The following is a 16390-nucleotide window of genomic DNA, read 5'->3' as shown; positions in this document are numbered from 1 at the left end:
TTAGCCCATTTATTTATTTATTTAGTTAGTTAGTTAGTTAGTTAGTTAGTTAAGGTCTCCTGTTTGTAACATAGGTTGGCTTCAACTTCAGATCTTCCTGCCTCTGTCTCCTGAATGCTGGAATTACTGGCTTGTACCATTGGGTCTGTTATCTTTTAATCTTTCAACATATTAATTTGGTTTCTATTTTACAGATGAAGAAAGGTAAACTATGTTGCTTAGAAAGATTTTTAGTAATTGTGAAACAAAGACCTTGGGTTGTTCTTTGCTGGTGGCCTGCTTCACTCCCATTTGGCATCTATCCCCACCTACCTCAGTTTTACCTTTACCTCACTATACATTCTGGATAATCTGGGACTTGCTGTTATATTTCAAAGCTACCCTCAAACTCATAGAGATTACCTACCTCTGCTTCCCAAGTGTTGGAATTAAAGGGGTGCATCACCATGCTAGGCCCTCTCAATTTTGCTTTTTATAGCTATGATAAAGTTAGGTTTCTCACAATTATCTTAAATACTCTCATCCTCAGGTATAGCTAATACTGACTTTGTGACCACATTGGGAGAGAAAGGGAAGATTAATATTGACGGCTGTGTTATTGCAGCCAGCTCCTTGAAGGCAGGATGGTGCCTGGTACAGGCAGTGCTGTCACTAGTGATAAGTGTTTGATATATAGGTTTTGCTGGGCACACAGTGTGGCATTTACCAAATTATTCTTCATTTCTAGAAATTGTAAAGGGCACAGAGATAGGTGAGTTTTGTGTAAATGGGAAATATAGGATATATTAAATTTCTGTTACTGTAACAAGCTACAAGAAAATTAGCAGCTCAAACAAAACACATTTATCTTAGCATTCAACAGTTCAGATGGATGATGTCTGAACTGTCTTGGCAAAAGTCAAGCCTTTAGCAAGGATTTCTGTAAAAATCCTTTCTCATACAGGTTGTCCAATATCTGTAGCTACAGGGCTCCTATCCCTGTTTCTTTGATGGCTATCATTTGAGGGCTTTTCCCAACTTTCCATATCCATAAACATCTGATAGAGAGTGCATGCACTGGTTGTTTTACTCTATCTTCAAAGGTAGTAACAGACAGTTGTCCACATTTTTTTTCTTGTGTCCTGTCTTTCTTTGTTGTTTGTTGGTTTGGTTTGGGGAACGCTGTTTTTTTGGTTTTTGTTTGTTGATTTGTTTTTTAAGACAGAGTTTCTCTATGTAACAGCTCTGGCTATCCTGGAACTTGGCTTTATAGACCAGGCTGGCCTCAAACTCACAGAGATCTACCTGCCTCTATCTCCTGATCAGGGATTAAAGCTATGCATCACCATGCCCGGGCCATGTCCTGCCTTTCTAAATCTTGTGTCTCCCATCTCTGGTTAGTCTAGGCATTTCCACTTTTAAAGATGCATGCAATTACATTGGATCCACCTAGATAACCAAACTAACCTTTCCTTCTCGAGTCTTGAGTTTTGTTTTTGCCTTTGTTGGTTGGTTGTTACTTTCTAGGTCTCATTATGTAGTCACTGCTGGTCTTGAGCTCGCAGCAGTTCTGTATCCTTCAGTCTCTCAAGTGCTAAACTTACAGTCATTTATCACATCTAGCTGCTAAAACATTGTATAGGGCAGTCTCTCTGCTCGTGTAACTCACTGTATCTGAACATTGGTATCCATTCAGAGACTTTGTTTTTAGTTGGGGGTTAAGAAGCTGTCAATACAACACTGCTCATAACTAAGTTGGATTTTAGACTCTGGCCTTTCTGACTCCAGAATCAACAGTTTCCCCTGTCTTGTAAAGATTCTTTTGCTTCCCCTAAGCTCCTTATCAAATTGTCTTTTGTGGACTTGTTAATCTCTTGGTTTGTTGAGTTGCCATTTGGTGCTGCATAGAGCTTTAGTCCCTTTATGTAAAGAAATAGTACATGCACTCATACAAACCAGGAGTGATAGCGCATGCCCCTAATTCTAGCACTCAGGAGGCCAAGGCAGGTAAATCTCTGTGAGGTCAAGGCCAGCCTGGTCTACAGACTTCTAGGGCTACACAGAGAAATCTTGTCTTAAAAAACCAATTTTTAAAGAACAAAAAAAAATGTATAATTGGCCTTACGTTCTAAGAGAGTTAGTGTTAAAGAGTTCATGATGACAGAGCAAAGGCCACAGAAGCACAATCATGAGCGGACATAGAAAGAGCACTGAGAATGTCTTTCTTTTGTAACCTCAGAGCCTACCCCTGTGATGCACTTCTTCCTACAAGAACAAGGCCATACCTCCTAAATCTTCCCAAACAGTTCACCAGCTAGATGCCAAGTATTCAAAGGGACAAGCTTATGGGTGCCATTCTCATTCAGACCACCACAATGTATGACTATGAATTTCTGTCTTCCTTGAATGTTTCTGTAATTATCTCACATTTGTTTTAAAAACCAACCCAGATTTGACCATGCTGCCTAGTGTCCAAATAATACAGATTAAAAAACCAAACAAGTTTATTTTTTTGCCCTCTATGTGTCCTGATATAATTTATTGACTTCTTTCTCCAGCCCCCAGGACATTTCTGCTTACCTTCTCTGTGACCATGTGGTACTTTTTAAGTAGTTTGCTATGGCTTGTCTTTAGTGTTCTAGCCTCTCTTGTGTTTTCTTGTACTTAGCATTTTTTTCCTTTTTTTGTATCTAAATGGTTTTTGTAATATAAGTTTCCTTATATTAAGATGATTAACAATCTTTTTGTTCATTCATCCAATCTCTCCATCAGTCCATCCATCCATCTCCAACTCCATTAGTGATTTTTTCAATGTATGTGCTCATTTATTTGTATGGGTACATGTGTGTAGATTCGTGGGCATATGCATGTCTAAGTCAGAAGTTAACATTGGGTGTCTTCATTTCTCTCCATGTAGGTTTTTCTTGGGAGAGAGTGTTTTTGTCTTTTTGACACAGTGTCTTGATGAAGCTGGAGCTCATCAGATTGGCTAGACTGGTTAGCCAGAAAGTTCCAGGGATCTCTGTCTCTGCTATCTATCTGCCCCCCACCCCCACCTTGCACATATTATCACCATACCAGGAAATTAAGTTCTTGGTCCTCTGGTTCTTGCCAGTCTTTCTACTCCCTTCCTTGATGTTCCCTGAGCATTAGGTGTAGGGATTATGTTGTAGATATGTCAGTTGGGACTGAGTACTTCATGGTCAGTTGTTCTCTACATTTTGATAAGTTATGGATATGGATTCCTATAATTTTTTTTATGTAATCCATTACAATATTTTAAAATTTATTTTTGAGTCTATAGTTTAAAAAATGAAATGTTTTGTATATAATCATTGAATTTGAATTTATTTCTGTTATTAGGTACCATTGTTAGATAGACAAGGATCAGGACATAGATAATAATAAACATACAGCTTTTATAGTACTCACACAGGAAGCAATAATATGAATATCACATTTCCCAAGATATGTTATGTCACCTGTACATTATAGACCATTATAAAGGCAATTGCTCTGTGGGATTAAAATATAAATTTCTGAGTTTTCTGTTTGTAAAATTGATACAATGTCTGCTAAGTGTCTGTTCAAGCCCCATTTCTTCTAACTTCATAGCAGTGTTTGAATTCAAGTGTCAGTAAAGTGTCTCTCTTTCTTATTTACTGCTGGTATGCTAGTGTAAGTAGTATGTTCATGCTTGGTATGCTGACATATGCCTATGATTCCAGCATCTAAGACGCTGACTCTGAAGTTAGGAAGGTTCTGAGTTAGAAGCCAGTTTAGGGTGTATAGTAAGTTCCAGGCAAGCCTGACTATATCAAGGCCTTATCTCAAAATGAATTAACTACTATTTATTAAATAAACTTTGTTGAAGACAAGCATTTGTCCATTTTTAGCAATAACTGCTATGCACCTAGAAGTCAAATGGTATCACAAGTCCCTCTGGTTATTTTGGCCTACACCACACTCTTGGACACTTTTCAAGAGTCAGTATTTATAATTAGAAGATTTTGATTGGTGTGGTGTCTCCACTGTATGACCTTGGTTAAGCTCAGATCTCTGCATCGTATGTAATGCCAGACTTACATACTTCACTGGGCTTTTGTTTTTGTTTTTTGAGCTTGATATAAAACTATGTACAGGGGCTTTATAAACCACAAAGTGGCTTACTAATAATAGTATTAAAGTTAATTGTTCCCTTCATTGAGCTTCCTAAATTTAAATTAGTAGGGTAGGTTTTGCCTATTTATTTAAAAAAACTAGTTTGCTGATTTCAATATGATGATCACAAAATAGTAGCTATTTTGATCTTGATGTCCTTTATATTTAATAAACTTGAAAAGGTTCTTTTCTGTCTCAGATATCTTCCTGAACTACCAAGATTGGAAAATCTATCAGAGAAAGACATTCCAGTTTTTACCAGTCTTTGGAAACAAATGGTAGGGCAGTAGTCACCCTCTACCTGGACTTCCTCTGTGCTTGCTTTTATGATGTGCTGGCTAGTTTTATATCAAGTTAACACAAGCTAAAATCATTTGGGGAGCAGGATTTTCAGCTGAAAAAAAAAAAAAAGTCTCCATAAGATTGGTTTATCAGGAAGTTTAGAGTGCGTTTTCTTAATGTTTGATGTGGGAGAGCCCAGCCCATTTTATGTGGTGCCACTTTTGGCTGGTGATACTGGGTACTATAAGAAAGCAAACAGAGCAAGCCATGAGGGAGCAAAGCTTTTTTTTAGCAAGCAGCACTCCCCCATGGCCTCTACATAGGTTCCTGTCTCCAGGTTCCTACCTTGTGTTCCAGCCCTTACTTCCCTGGACAAGATGAGAACACCGTAAGTAGATTGGGTGACTGCAGCTGAGAACATGAAATAAACCTTTTCCTCCTCTAGTTACGTCTGTGTATGGCGTTATTAGAGCAATAGAAACCGTAAGACACCACATGAAGAAGGGTTTCTCATTTTTGAACCCCTTTTTGAAAGAAGGAAGTTTGTAGTTATACATACCTGTTTTGTAAAAATGAACCTGTTGGTAGAGCTATCACATCTATTTGGATAAAATAAAACTCCCTCAGTCTCAAAGGGGGAAGTAAAAGTGTGCATGGCCCTAATCACTTCTGCTTAAAATTTTACTTCAGTTGCTAGAATAAAATAACAGAATGACTTACCAGTTATAAGTTAAAACAAATAATTGTATGTCTGACCCTTGTATCCTAATTTCATCAATGGAATTGTGCAGTAATTACTATTGTACTTTGTTGGGATGTCCTTTGTAATACATGTATAAATCTTAGTTTTAAAAATTTTTCTGCATAGTTAAATCATAATTAAATTTGTTTCTGATTCTGAGTCTACTTCTGTGTTGTCTAATAGAAACCAGCTCTACTTAAACAAGATTTTAGCAAAAACCTTGGCTAGTTCACAGAATTTGGAGGAAGATGGTAGAATCAAGTTTCAAAATGGGCATGATCAAGGAAAATAGGACACAGCCAGATGGTACCATACAGCCTGCTTAAGAAGATAGTAGGCTCACACCAGTGACTCTGCTGGGCTCTGTTGTGGCAACTGTGGACTGTTCTCCCAATGACCCTTGGTATTGTAGCACCCTCTCAAGATTCCAAGTTCTGAGCCGCAGTATCTGATTGGCTCAGTCTCTGTCAGTTTTCCATCTTAGCTTCCAAGGAGATCAGAGATGCTCAGCCTCCAGAGCACTGAGATTACAGATGTGTGTCAGCACACCTAGCCACTTTACCTTTTGTCTTCAGTGTTGTTATAGGTAATTTGTGCATTTGTGTCAAAAGCTGGATTTCTGGATCAGCTGTTATCTGCATTTGAATTTTTTTTTTTTTTTTTTTTTTTTTTTTTTTGGTTTTTCGAGACAGGGTTTCTCTGTATAGCCCAGGCTGTCCTGGAACTCACTCTGTAGACCAGGCCAGCCTCGAACTCAGACATCCGCCTGCCTCTGCCTCCCAAGAGCTGGGGTTAAAGGCGTGCGCCACCACCGCCCGCCTGCATTTGAATTTTTATAGTTGTTTCCAGAAGACCTTCATAAGTCTGAGGGTGTTTAATCTGAACTTCCTGTATATTTCATGGTCTTAAATTTAACAAGCTATCATTAATTATATGGATTAGTTAACTAGTCTATATTTTCCTAATTTAGTAATTTGTTTTTGTTACTGTTGCTCCTTTGTTCTTAGCTTAATCTGTAAATGACATGAAATAGTTTGCTTACAGCTTTTAATTTTGTGACAAAACATTTATATCCTAACATACTTCTTATAGGTCATGTATAGTGGACTTTATTCCATAGTAATAATAATCTACCTTCTTTCCATAGCATTATGAAAGAATGGTTTTTTTCTAAGCTACTTAATTTTGAGACAGTGTCTTGCTGTGTAGTCCAGGCTGACCATAGGCCCTCAGTGATCCTTCTACCCAAGTCCCTTGTACTCTAAAGTTACAAGAATGCAGCACTGGGTCTATTTTTGTGTTGTTTCTTTTGCTTTATTTCCCAGCTCTGGAAGCTTTTATTTAATAGGTCTATAGTAGAGTACAGTTGGCCTCACTTTTTTTCCATTTTATTTTTTGAGACAGGGTTTTACTGTGTAACCTGGCAGACTTCAAACTGGCAATTTTGCCACCTTGTCCTCCAAGGTACTGGGCTCACAAGTATGTGCCACTTTGCTGCCCAGCTATGTTTCAGGTAAACAACAAAAAAAAAAGTTTTTTAGATTTCTCATGATAGATTCATTTTATCATGAACCATGGCAAAAGTAGTATGGATGAGATCTTTCAATACAAGTCAGTTGGATTAGATACTACACAATTATTTCCATTGTGGTTTGTGATGGTGTGTGTGTATAGAGGTCAGAGGATAATTTTGGGTGTCCTTCCTCAGGAGCTTCTCTTGTTTTGAATCCTTTCAAAAAGGATCTCTCACTAACCTGGGACTCATTGATTAGACTAGACTGCCAGGCCAGTGAGCCAGCTCCAGAGATCCTCCTGTCTGCCTCTCCAATGCTGTGTCTACAAGAACATACCACCATATTTGGCCTTTTTACATGTGTGTTGGGGATTGAACTCAGATTTTCCTGCTTGCATTACAAGTACTTTACCCATCGAGCCATCCCCCAGTCCCTCCAAGGTGTCTTTTAGACAAAGCATAGAGTATGCTAATGCTACATTTTACATAATAACCTAAGGCTCAGAAATGTGTATAAGTAGTACTCACCCTAACCTTGTACAGTCAGGTTTAACATTCTGTGTTTTGTTCTAGTTCATTTTGTGTTGGCTATGACTTACTAGGTTGAGCTCATGACCTAGCTAGTTATACTTAGAATTTAAGACCTGGGGATGGAGAGATAGTTCACTAGTTAGAGCACATGCTGCTCTTCCAGATGACCCAAGTGTAATTCCCAGCACCCACGTCAGGTGGCTCACAGCTTCCTGTAACTCCAGCCCCAGGAGTATCTGATACCTCTGGCATCTTTAAGCACATGCACACAGATACACAGCAAACACATAATTTAAAATAATAAAAAAAAAATCTTTAAGGTATTATCTTAGGGTTTTATTTCTGTGAAGAGACACTATGACCATAGCAACTCTTATAAAGAAATTTAATTGGGGCTTGCTTAATTAAAATTTAATTGGGGCTTGCTTATAGTTTCAAAGTTTAGTCCATTATCATCAGAGCAAGAAGCATGAAGAGTATTCTGGCAGCCATGGTGCTAGAAATGGAGCTGAGAGTTCTATATCTTGATCTGTAGGCAACAGGAGGAGACTGTGCCACATTAGGTGTAGCTTGAGCACATGAGACCTCAAAGCCTGCTCCTACTGTGACACTTCCTCCAACAAGGCCACACCTCCTAATAGTGCCATTCCCTGTGGACCAAACATATTCAAACACATGAGTCTCTGGGGGCTATTCCTATTTAAACCACCACAGTTATCGTGGATGACTCTCTGGTTCCAGCAGCAGACATTATATGTTGCGAACTAGGGTGTACTTTGATTGAAGCAAACCAGTGGGGAAAGTAGAATGAGTTGGGAGGAAGAAAGGAACAGGCATAGTATTATTTTGAAAATGTTTATTTGCATTACTTGCTATTAGATTAATGCATAAGTTACTCCCTAAGAAAAGTACTAAATGCTTTTGTTTCCCATTTTTAATTCATTTGTTTTTATATAGATGTAGATGTGTGTGCTTAAGTATATTGTCTGTACCACATTCATTGCTAGAGGACTGTGAAGGTCAGAAGAGGTATTGGAGCCTCTGGAATTTGAGTTACAGCTATGAGCTGCTGTGTGTGTGCTGGGAACTAAACCTGGGTCCTCTGCAAGAGCAATAAATGCTCTTGACAACTGAGCCATCCTTTTTAGTCCTATTTTCTGATTTTTGAATTAAATTATATCTAGCTTTGTATGTGTAATTGTATTACACTTAAACTAAGCTTTTCTATACTTAACCTATATTCTAGATCTTCCAAATTCACCAATTAAATTTGGCTTATGGAGGATGTTTTTAATTATGCCAGGTATATCAGTCAGAGTTTACCTGGCTGTCAGGAATCACCCAAAATTTGAACAAAGCAGGAGCAAAATAAGCAATCCTTAATTGTAATGAAATTAGAGTCAAGATGGGGGAAGACTGGCTAAGGAGTAGAGAAAACAATTAAGGAACACAATAAAAGAACTGAGGGTGTGGCTCCAGTAAATCTGCCTAGTGTGCACAAAGCCTTGGGTTTAATCCCCAGCACCATGTAAAGACTGACTAACATGTCTGAACATCTGTTATCTCAGCATGTAGGAGATAGAGGCAGGAGATCAAATGTTTAAAGTCATTCTCATCCACATACCAAATTTGAGACCAGCCTGGGCTACATTGGACTCAGCCTTAATAAAAATATAGAAAGAAATAAAACTGGGGGAAAAGAGCCTCTACCTTTACAGCTAGGCAGAGCATAAAGGAAGATCTGACACCTAGGTGTCATTGGAGGGGGTGAGGCTCAGGTCAGCCCGTAGCAGTTTACTGAGGAGCTTAGATGGGTTGGGTCCTGCAGGAACTCCAGAGGCAGCTGAGGCAGTGCTGGGGCAGTTGGCCATAGAGAGGCACAAGTGCTGTTGCTGTCCAGAGCTGGGCCGTGCCCTGCTGCAGCCTCTGATCTCACTAGCAGGGAATCAGTTGACTACCATCCTAGTGTACTCCTGCAGGTTTACCTTTTCAAAGGAAAATCACATGTAAATTCAGGATAGATCATGGCAGACATGGGATTCTAATGTAGCACAGTCAACAGTTTATTCCCTAGATTACTTTCCTGTTTGAAAAATGTCCCATTTTTAAGAAAAAGTTGAGAGGCTGGAGAGATGGCTCAGCAGACTGCTCTTCTAGAGGTCCTGAGTTCAATTCCCAGCAACCACATGGTGGCTCACAACCATCTGTAATGGAATCTGATGGGCTCTCCTGGTATGTCTGAAGTCAGCTACAATGTACTCATACACATTTTTTTAAAAAAAGTTGAAAAAGTAGTTATTTTTCTTGGAAGTATAGACTAGATTTGTCATAGAGAAATGAGTAGTCTCTGCGTTCTCTTATGCAAACACAGTAACTCAGCGCTCACTGAGCATCTGCTTTCTGAGCCTGTTGACCTGTGGAGTAATTTTCAAATGACCAAAGAGTCAGTGTTTACTGCACCTGAGGAAGAAAGCTAGATTTCATTCAGATAGCGAAAGTACGGTTTTCTAACTGGTTGATAAAGTTGGACTGAATGGGTAAACTGTCAGGCTTGTTTTTAGGTTCTAGGAAAGGGAAAAGTACCAGCATGCTGCCACTTTGTGTCCTCTTCATGCGCTTCAGTAGATGTCATTATGTCAGTAGTGTGATCACTGTAATATGAGCAAACGGGGCTTGAAAACCTAAAGCAGTCTTTCTTGTCAGTGCTGTTCAGGATTCAAATTAGTCCAGTAAATATTAGTCATCTCTCACATTTATTGGTTGATTTAATTTATTGGTTGGTTTATTTATTGGTTGAATCCTATTTCAAAAGTAAAAACAATTTTAATGTACAAAGGCAAACTACATAAAGGTTACTGGCAGAGGGGCACATAGACATGCATTTGAAGCTACCTGCTTTGCTCATTTCCTTGATTGCATCTTAGAAGTAATCCCATGTTCTGTCACCCTAACAGAAGATAGATGATATGCATGGCAGGGGGGAGTTCTTTATGGCATCTTATATCCCCACCATCCAAAAAACAATTTTTCTTTTTCCTTTTTTTTTTTTTTTGAGGTATAGGTTCTTGGCTCTGAAGCCCAAATTTGCCTAATACTATGTAACCCAGGCTGACCTAAAACTCACAATTCCCCTGCTTCAGCCTCCCATGTGCTGGGATTACAGGCATCATCAGCATAGTTTTTTTTTTAATTGATTCTTTAGCAGTCTTTCAACTTTCTCAGTGTACTTGGTTTTAATACTTTCTATTTTGCAAGGGAGTGTCTTACATTTTTCAAACTGTGTTTTTTTTGTTTTGTTTTTTTTTTTTTTGGTAACATGGTATTAATTTCTTTATTTCTGTGACCAAGTAGTAGTACTTAGAACATAGCAGGTGAACATTAAGTAAATAGTTTTCATCTTTCTTTTTGGGAGGTTATTGCATTTTCAGGGTGTTTAGGTTATTGGTTATTTGTTGTTTTTTTTGTTTTGTTTATAGCAGCATGGCTGTCTTCCTGGCTTTCTTTCCTGTGTCTTTGTTTCTTTAACCTTGTGTCATTCTTGTTTGTTCTTTGTGGTGTATTGTACAGTTTGAAGATTTGTTTGTTAAGACAAGGCCTCTTATAGCCTAGGCTGGCTTCAAACTCTGTAGCCAAGAATGAACTTAAAATTATGATCCTTAAAATTATGATCCTTTTGCCTCTTACCTCTAGTGCTGGTATTACTGATGTGTTTCACCATGTCTTGTCCTTTTTATTAACACAGAGAAATGTGCAAAACATTAGATTTTGTTGCATTTTCATGCATGTATAGAACATACATTGATCATATTTACCCTCAATTACCTTGTTTTTCTCCTCTTTCTCCCTCTTCTCTCATAATTCCTTCCTTCCTTTCTTTCTTTCCCCCATAGGTAGGGCATACCAGAAAAAAAGTAAAGCTTGTCTTTCCGAGTCTGCTTTATTTTGTCTAACATGATCCTTTCCAGTTCCATCATCTCCCTAACCTTAATCTTTACTAATACTCTACTATGTATCTGCATCCCACATTTTCCATTATGAGGCCACCTGCTGTAGCCGCCGTGGCCACAAGTCAACTGGGTTCACCTGAAAGGGGGTCTGGGAATGAAAGGGGACGGAGGGTGAGAAGAGATGAAGCCAAGACAAAGTTCTCTGATCAAGGCTCAAAGCTTTAATGTTCAGCTCTCAATTTAAAGGGAAGACCCAACCCACAACCCCTCCTGGTTTCAGATGGGTGGGATAATCCATAGTCCGTTCCAGGTCATGGCCGGAGATGTCTCAAGGCAAGCCCAGGGGCAGTTCTGCTTCTGTGTTCTGGGCAGCCAAGGTGGGTAACTCCACCTAGATCCTATCACTTGACCTTGTTGTGGTAAACAAGGTCTCTCAGGCCTGCTCATGGTGGGGGGAAGGGTACAACCTGCCTTTAGATTTAGTCCACATCTCAGTTCCAGATTAGTTTATCTTGAAATTCTTAGACACATCTGCAATGCCCTCTTTCCAAGTGAGATTATGGGTTGAAACTTTGTCATGTGTCTTCAGGGACCATATCTGCTCAGCTTGGTGTCGTCAGCCACCAAAGTAGTGTGCAGTTGGGACAATGGAAAGACACAGAAAACCTCAGAGTCTGAATCACCAACCAAAGAACATACACAGGCTGAACCTAGGACTCCCCACACATATGTAGCAGATGTGCAGCTTGACCTTCATGTAGTCAAAAGCTGTTGTCTGTATATAGAATATGTTGTTCTAGCTATGCTGCTTTGTCTGACCTCAGTGGGAGAGGAAGAGCCTAGCCAGATAGAGACTTGAAGTGCCAGGGGGTGGGGGTTGCAGGAAGGATTGTGGGATGAGGTGACTAGGAAGGGTGCAGTAAACTGGATCTAAAGTGAATAAATAAAAAATAAAATAAAACGAAGATTGTTTTTCTGGAAGGGAACAATATTGGAGCCTGCCAACAGCATGCAAACAGTTCTGAAGTCACTTTCCTTAGCCAGAAGCTGAATGGTATGAAAAGCTGGATTTTAGAGACACAACATAAACATTTTTTTAAAAAGATTTTAAAAATATACCTTTAAAACTTTTGACTGGGCCAGATAAATTTGGGTAGAAATTTTTCTATTTTCTATATTTCTATATTCATTTTGAAGAATCTTTAATGCTTGTATTAAGTTTTTGAATTTTCTGTATACTTTTAAATTTTGTTATTTGAACCTGTGATATTTTGAAGGAGGAACACTGTTTTCTCTTCATCTGTTTAGTTTTCTTTTTACTTTTACATAAGTGTGTGTGTTCATGCATGTACATGTATGTTAGTATTATCCAGGGCTTTGTGCATGTTAGGGAATGCCACACAAATCACAGCCCTGATAGGATCTTTTTTTCTCATTGACAGGAAAATTGAGCTGAATTTTTATAACTTTTCTTGTTCAAGATTTATGAGTTAAAACTAAAAAAGATTTTAATTAAAGTTAAGTTAAAAGACTAATGAATATTAATTATAATGAAGTTATATATAGTAAGAGTGTTTCTAAAAAGCAATAAACTAATGTTTAAGTTAGATTTGCATTTCTACTATAGGATCTGTGTAAATTGTATTAATTTAACATTTAGAGTTCAAATCCCAGATTCTCAGGAGACTGAGGCTGAAAGATTGGTATAAATTCAAGGACAGCCTAGGCTACATAGCAAGACACTCTCTTAGAAAACCAAAATTAAACAAGCTTAAGCCTAGGCTAGGTTGTCTTTTTACTGGAGTTTTGTTTCCCACCCCCACCCCTTCCTTTCTTCCTCTTCTCCTGTAGGACCATTGTATAACGCTGTTCTGTGCTAGCAGAGGTGCTGGCACATTCCATACCCTTGACTTTTTTTCCCCCTTCATATTTTGAATGTAAGTTGTTTTTGGCTTGTGAAAAATAGGATCATCACCAATTTTTAAGACTCTTGAAATTACTAGAAGTCCTAAAATGATTCATTGGATTCTTAGGAATCCGTGTTTCTTGCAAAGGACTCCTTGCCCAAAATCTCTTGAGGACTAAGTAGATAAAACTTCAAGCCTTAAGACTGACCTACAGATTCTCTAGGGTGGGGCTTTGGAAATCCGAATTTTTATGTGCCTCGATGTTTGTGTTTGCTACAGACATGGTCTTTAGGTACTCGCTTCTCACAATACTATGTCCTACAAAGGGAACGATCAATGACTTGAACCCCAAGTTAAATAAAAAAATAAAAGGCTCAGGTAGGAGGATTGCTTCACTTTGAGTTTAAGGACAGCCTATGCTACATAAACTGGGACAGGAAAAAAAGAGAAGCCGACTTGATGGTTGCCGCACTATCGCATGCATCATTTGTGCTAAACAGAGAAGTCACGATACCTAACTCAAGGCCTTAAAGAGTAGTAGTATCAGCTTGCCAAGATGGAGCAGTGGGGAAATACCTGCCAGGAAGCCTGCTAACCTGACTTTGAGCTCTGAGCTCTGAGCCCTTGTGGTGGAAGCAGAAAACCAATTGCTACAAGTTGTCCTTTGACCACCATCATGGCACACACTTTGACATACATACACATAGGCAGCACGAATAGTATTGTCTATATCAGATGTTTTGGAAGAAGAAAAGATGACTAAATTTCAGGTCTTTTCCCCAAAAGTCCATTAAAGATCACATCCAGCTAATGGAAGAAAGGCCTTCATGAATGGAGGTGTCAGCCTCACAGAGCTCAGGGAGAGGTAGGAGGTAGTGGTAGTTAACTGTTTGCTGAAGAAAGCAGAGTCTTTGCCTTGTAAACACATCTGTTGTTTCCACAGCCTCAAAATACCGCTGCTTTGGGCTTTCTCCTTTTTCTGAAGCCATCTTAAAACTAATGTTCAGGTTTAGCTTACTAACTACTCTGTGTGGCAACTGTGAGTTTGCTGAACAAGACTCAGTTAACCTCCCTTGAGAGATGTGGGTATGTTTTGACTGTGAGATTCTTGGAGATTTGTCCACTAAAGAAAAGGGTTCAATACAGAGAAGCATAACCGTGGAGATAGAAGGGATTGGCTAGCTCTCAGGACCTACAGGAAAGGCTAGGCCCTACCTGGGAAGAAACGGGACAGCGCTCTAGGATTGAAGGGACTCAGGCAGCACAAATGCAGAGTAGGCTTGGCATAAAGATGTGAAACATTTGGTAAAAATCTGTTGGATTTAGACTTTTTAGTTAAATTAGATAATAAATGAGTTCTAAAGTTACTCTGTGTTCTAAGTGGGTTATGTGTTAACTGCTTTAATTTGCCAAACTCTGATAAACACGCATTCTTAAATGCATTTTATAAATGACACAGAGGACAGCGCATGTCTTATCCAGCTTTCCTGGGGGATGCTGTGGTGAGGACTGCTAAGACCTAGTTGCTGTCCTAGAACTTCAGCTGCCATGCCTCCTCTGCATGGAAAGCTAATGAGTAAGGAAGGGCAAACTGTTATTTTAAGAAATTGAGAAGTGCAAATAATGATGGTTGTTCACAGCAGCAAAAGCTCTTGCAGCTACTTTTCTAAGGTCAGTCCTAATTTCTGTGGATTTTTTTTCCTGATTGTTTATTCATGCTTTAATTTCCAGGTGTTGGTAAATCGTGCTTATTGCTACAGTTTACAGACAAGAGGTTTCAGCCAGTGCATGACCTCACAATTGGTAAGTTTTCTGAAACAAAAAACATTAAATGTTTGAATAGCTTATGTATAGTATACTAGGCAGTCCATTGAACAAGCATTGAAACTAGATTATTTGTTGTGCAGAATTTAGTCTCTATTGCTTTTAGAAATAAGTATACAGTAAAAATAAATGTTAACTAATTTTTCATACAGGATTAGAATATGAAAGACAATAAGATTTCAATTCTATTTAATTATGAATTATATTTTTAAGAGACAAAACTGCACCACAGTGGGTGCTTACTGGAAATTAAAACAAGTCTATGAGTAAGTGGGCAAACTGTTTCACCACTTCCCATTCACCTTTCTATGTGTACAGTGAAGATAACAATACCACTCCATATCAAACATTCATCCCCAAGCCCCTTGTTTACATAAAAGAGGTAGTATGGAAAAAAGAATTAGAAGATGGAGAAGACTGCTGGAAGCAGTATCTCCTGGACGCAACATAACCCTTTTACTCATGAACTCACTGCAGCTCTGGTGACTTACACAGGATCTAGCAAACAAGATGTCAGTATTCCAATAGGCAGCACTAAACTAATTGGTCTCAGAGGTTAAAGAATGGAGAGGACATGCATCTGGAAAGGGGATGCATTTGGCAGTGGGACAAAGAATTGGGGGTGTGTATGATCAATATACATTGTTTATGTTATTTTTCTAAAGCATGATATGAGGCCACGGGAATGGGGGCCTTAGTGGGCCCATGCTGAGTCATCCCCCTGAAGTAACAGCCATACAACAGGCCTAGTATAAAAGGAAGTTTATTTGGGACCAGGAAAGGGGGTCTGGAGGAGTAGAGGCAGAGAAAAGAAAGGGACAGAGAAGGATAGAAAGAGAGAAGAAGAGAGAAAGAGGAGAAAAGGCCAGCAGGGGATACAAGGGAAGAAAGAGAACAGATGGAGAGAGGAAAGGTTGGGGGAGGGTAGGGAGGCCAAACAGTCCTTTTATATTGATAAAAGGCACATACCCGGCTGTTGCTATCTAATTGTTGGGCAGAGCCTCAAGGAAATGCTAGCAGTTTACATATAGGAAATTGTCAAAGAATAAAAGATACTTTTTAAAAAGATGAATTAGTTGCTTTTTCTATTGTTGTGATAAAATATCATGACCAAGGAAACTTATAAAAGAAAGTATTTGGTTGGATAGTGGAGTAAAGGCATGATAGCAAGAACAGCAGAAAGCTTATTTCTTGAATCCCAAGCAAGAGGCAGTGAGTACACTAGGAGTGACACAAGCCTTTTGAAACCTTAAAGCCATACATACTTCCTAATCCTTCCTAAACAGTTACACCGACTAGGGACCAATTATTCAGATGTGAGCCTATGAAGGCTATTCTCATTCAAACCATCACAACAAAAAGACTGTATCAACAGGAATATCTATAATCCACTTATTTGTATAATTTCTAGTCTATTAAAATGATGATGGGTGGAATTGGTAATACTGTTTAAATCTAGTTCCATAGGTTTTTTTTTTTAAATTGGATATTTTATTTATTTACA

The 16390-nt window shown here is 38.7% G+C and overlaps 1 protein-coding gene across 2 annotated transcripts in view; it reads left to right on the top strand.

Annotated features, from left to right (window-relative positions):
- The window catches only part of Rab2a (RAB2A, member RAS oncogene family), a 62192-nt gene that overhangs the window by 5162 nt on the left and 40640 nt on the right, over nucleotides 1–16390 (top strand). The window contains exons 1-2 of one of the 2 annotated variants that reach the window (XM_076924233.1): nucleotides 6574–6677; nucleotides 14794–14865. Coding sequence is in view for 1 of the 2 variants with exons in the window: in XM_076924232.1 (XP_076780347.1) it covers nucleotides 14794–14865 (72 nt within the window). In the remaining variant the exon portion in view is untranslated. Of the gene's footprint in view, nucleotides 1–6573; nucleotides 6678–14793; nucleotides 14866–16390 lie in introns of those variants that run through there. The other variant, XM_076924232.1, reaches the window with a different exon arrangement.

This window comes from Arvicanthis niloticus, chromosome 25 (genome assembly GCF_011762505.2).
Source record: "Arvicanthis niloticus isolate mArvNil1 chromosome 25, mArvNil1.pat.X, whole genome shotgun sequence".
Taxonomy (NCBI): Eukaryota; Metazoa; Chordata; class Mammalia; order Rodentia; family Muridae; genus Arvicanthis; species Arvicanthis niloticus.
Note: the sequence above shows the minus strand (reverse complement) of the source record. Positions and strands in the feature narration are given on the sequence as shown.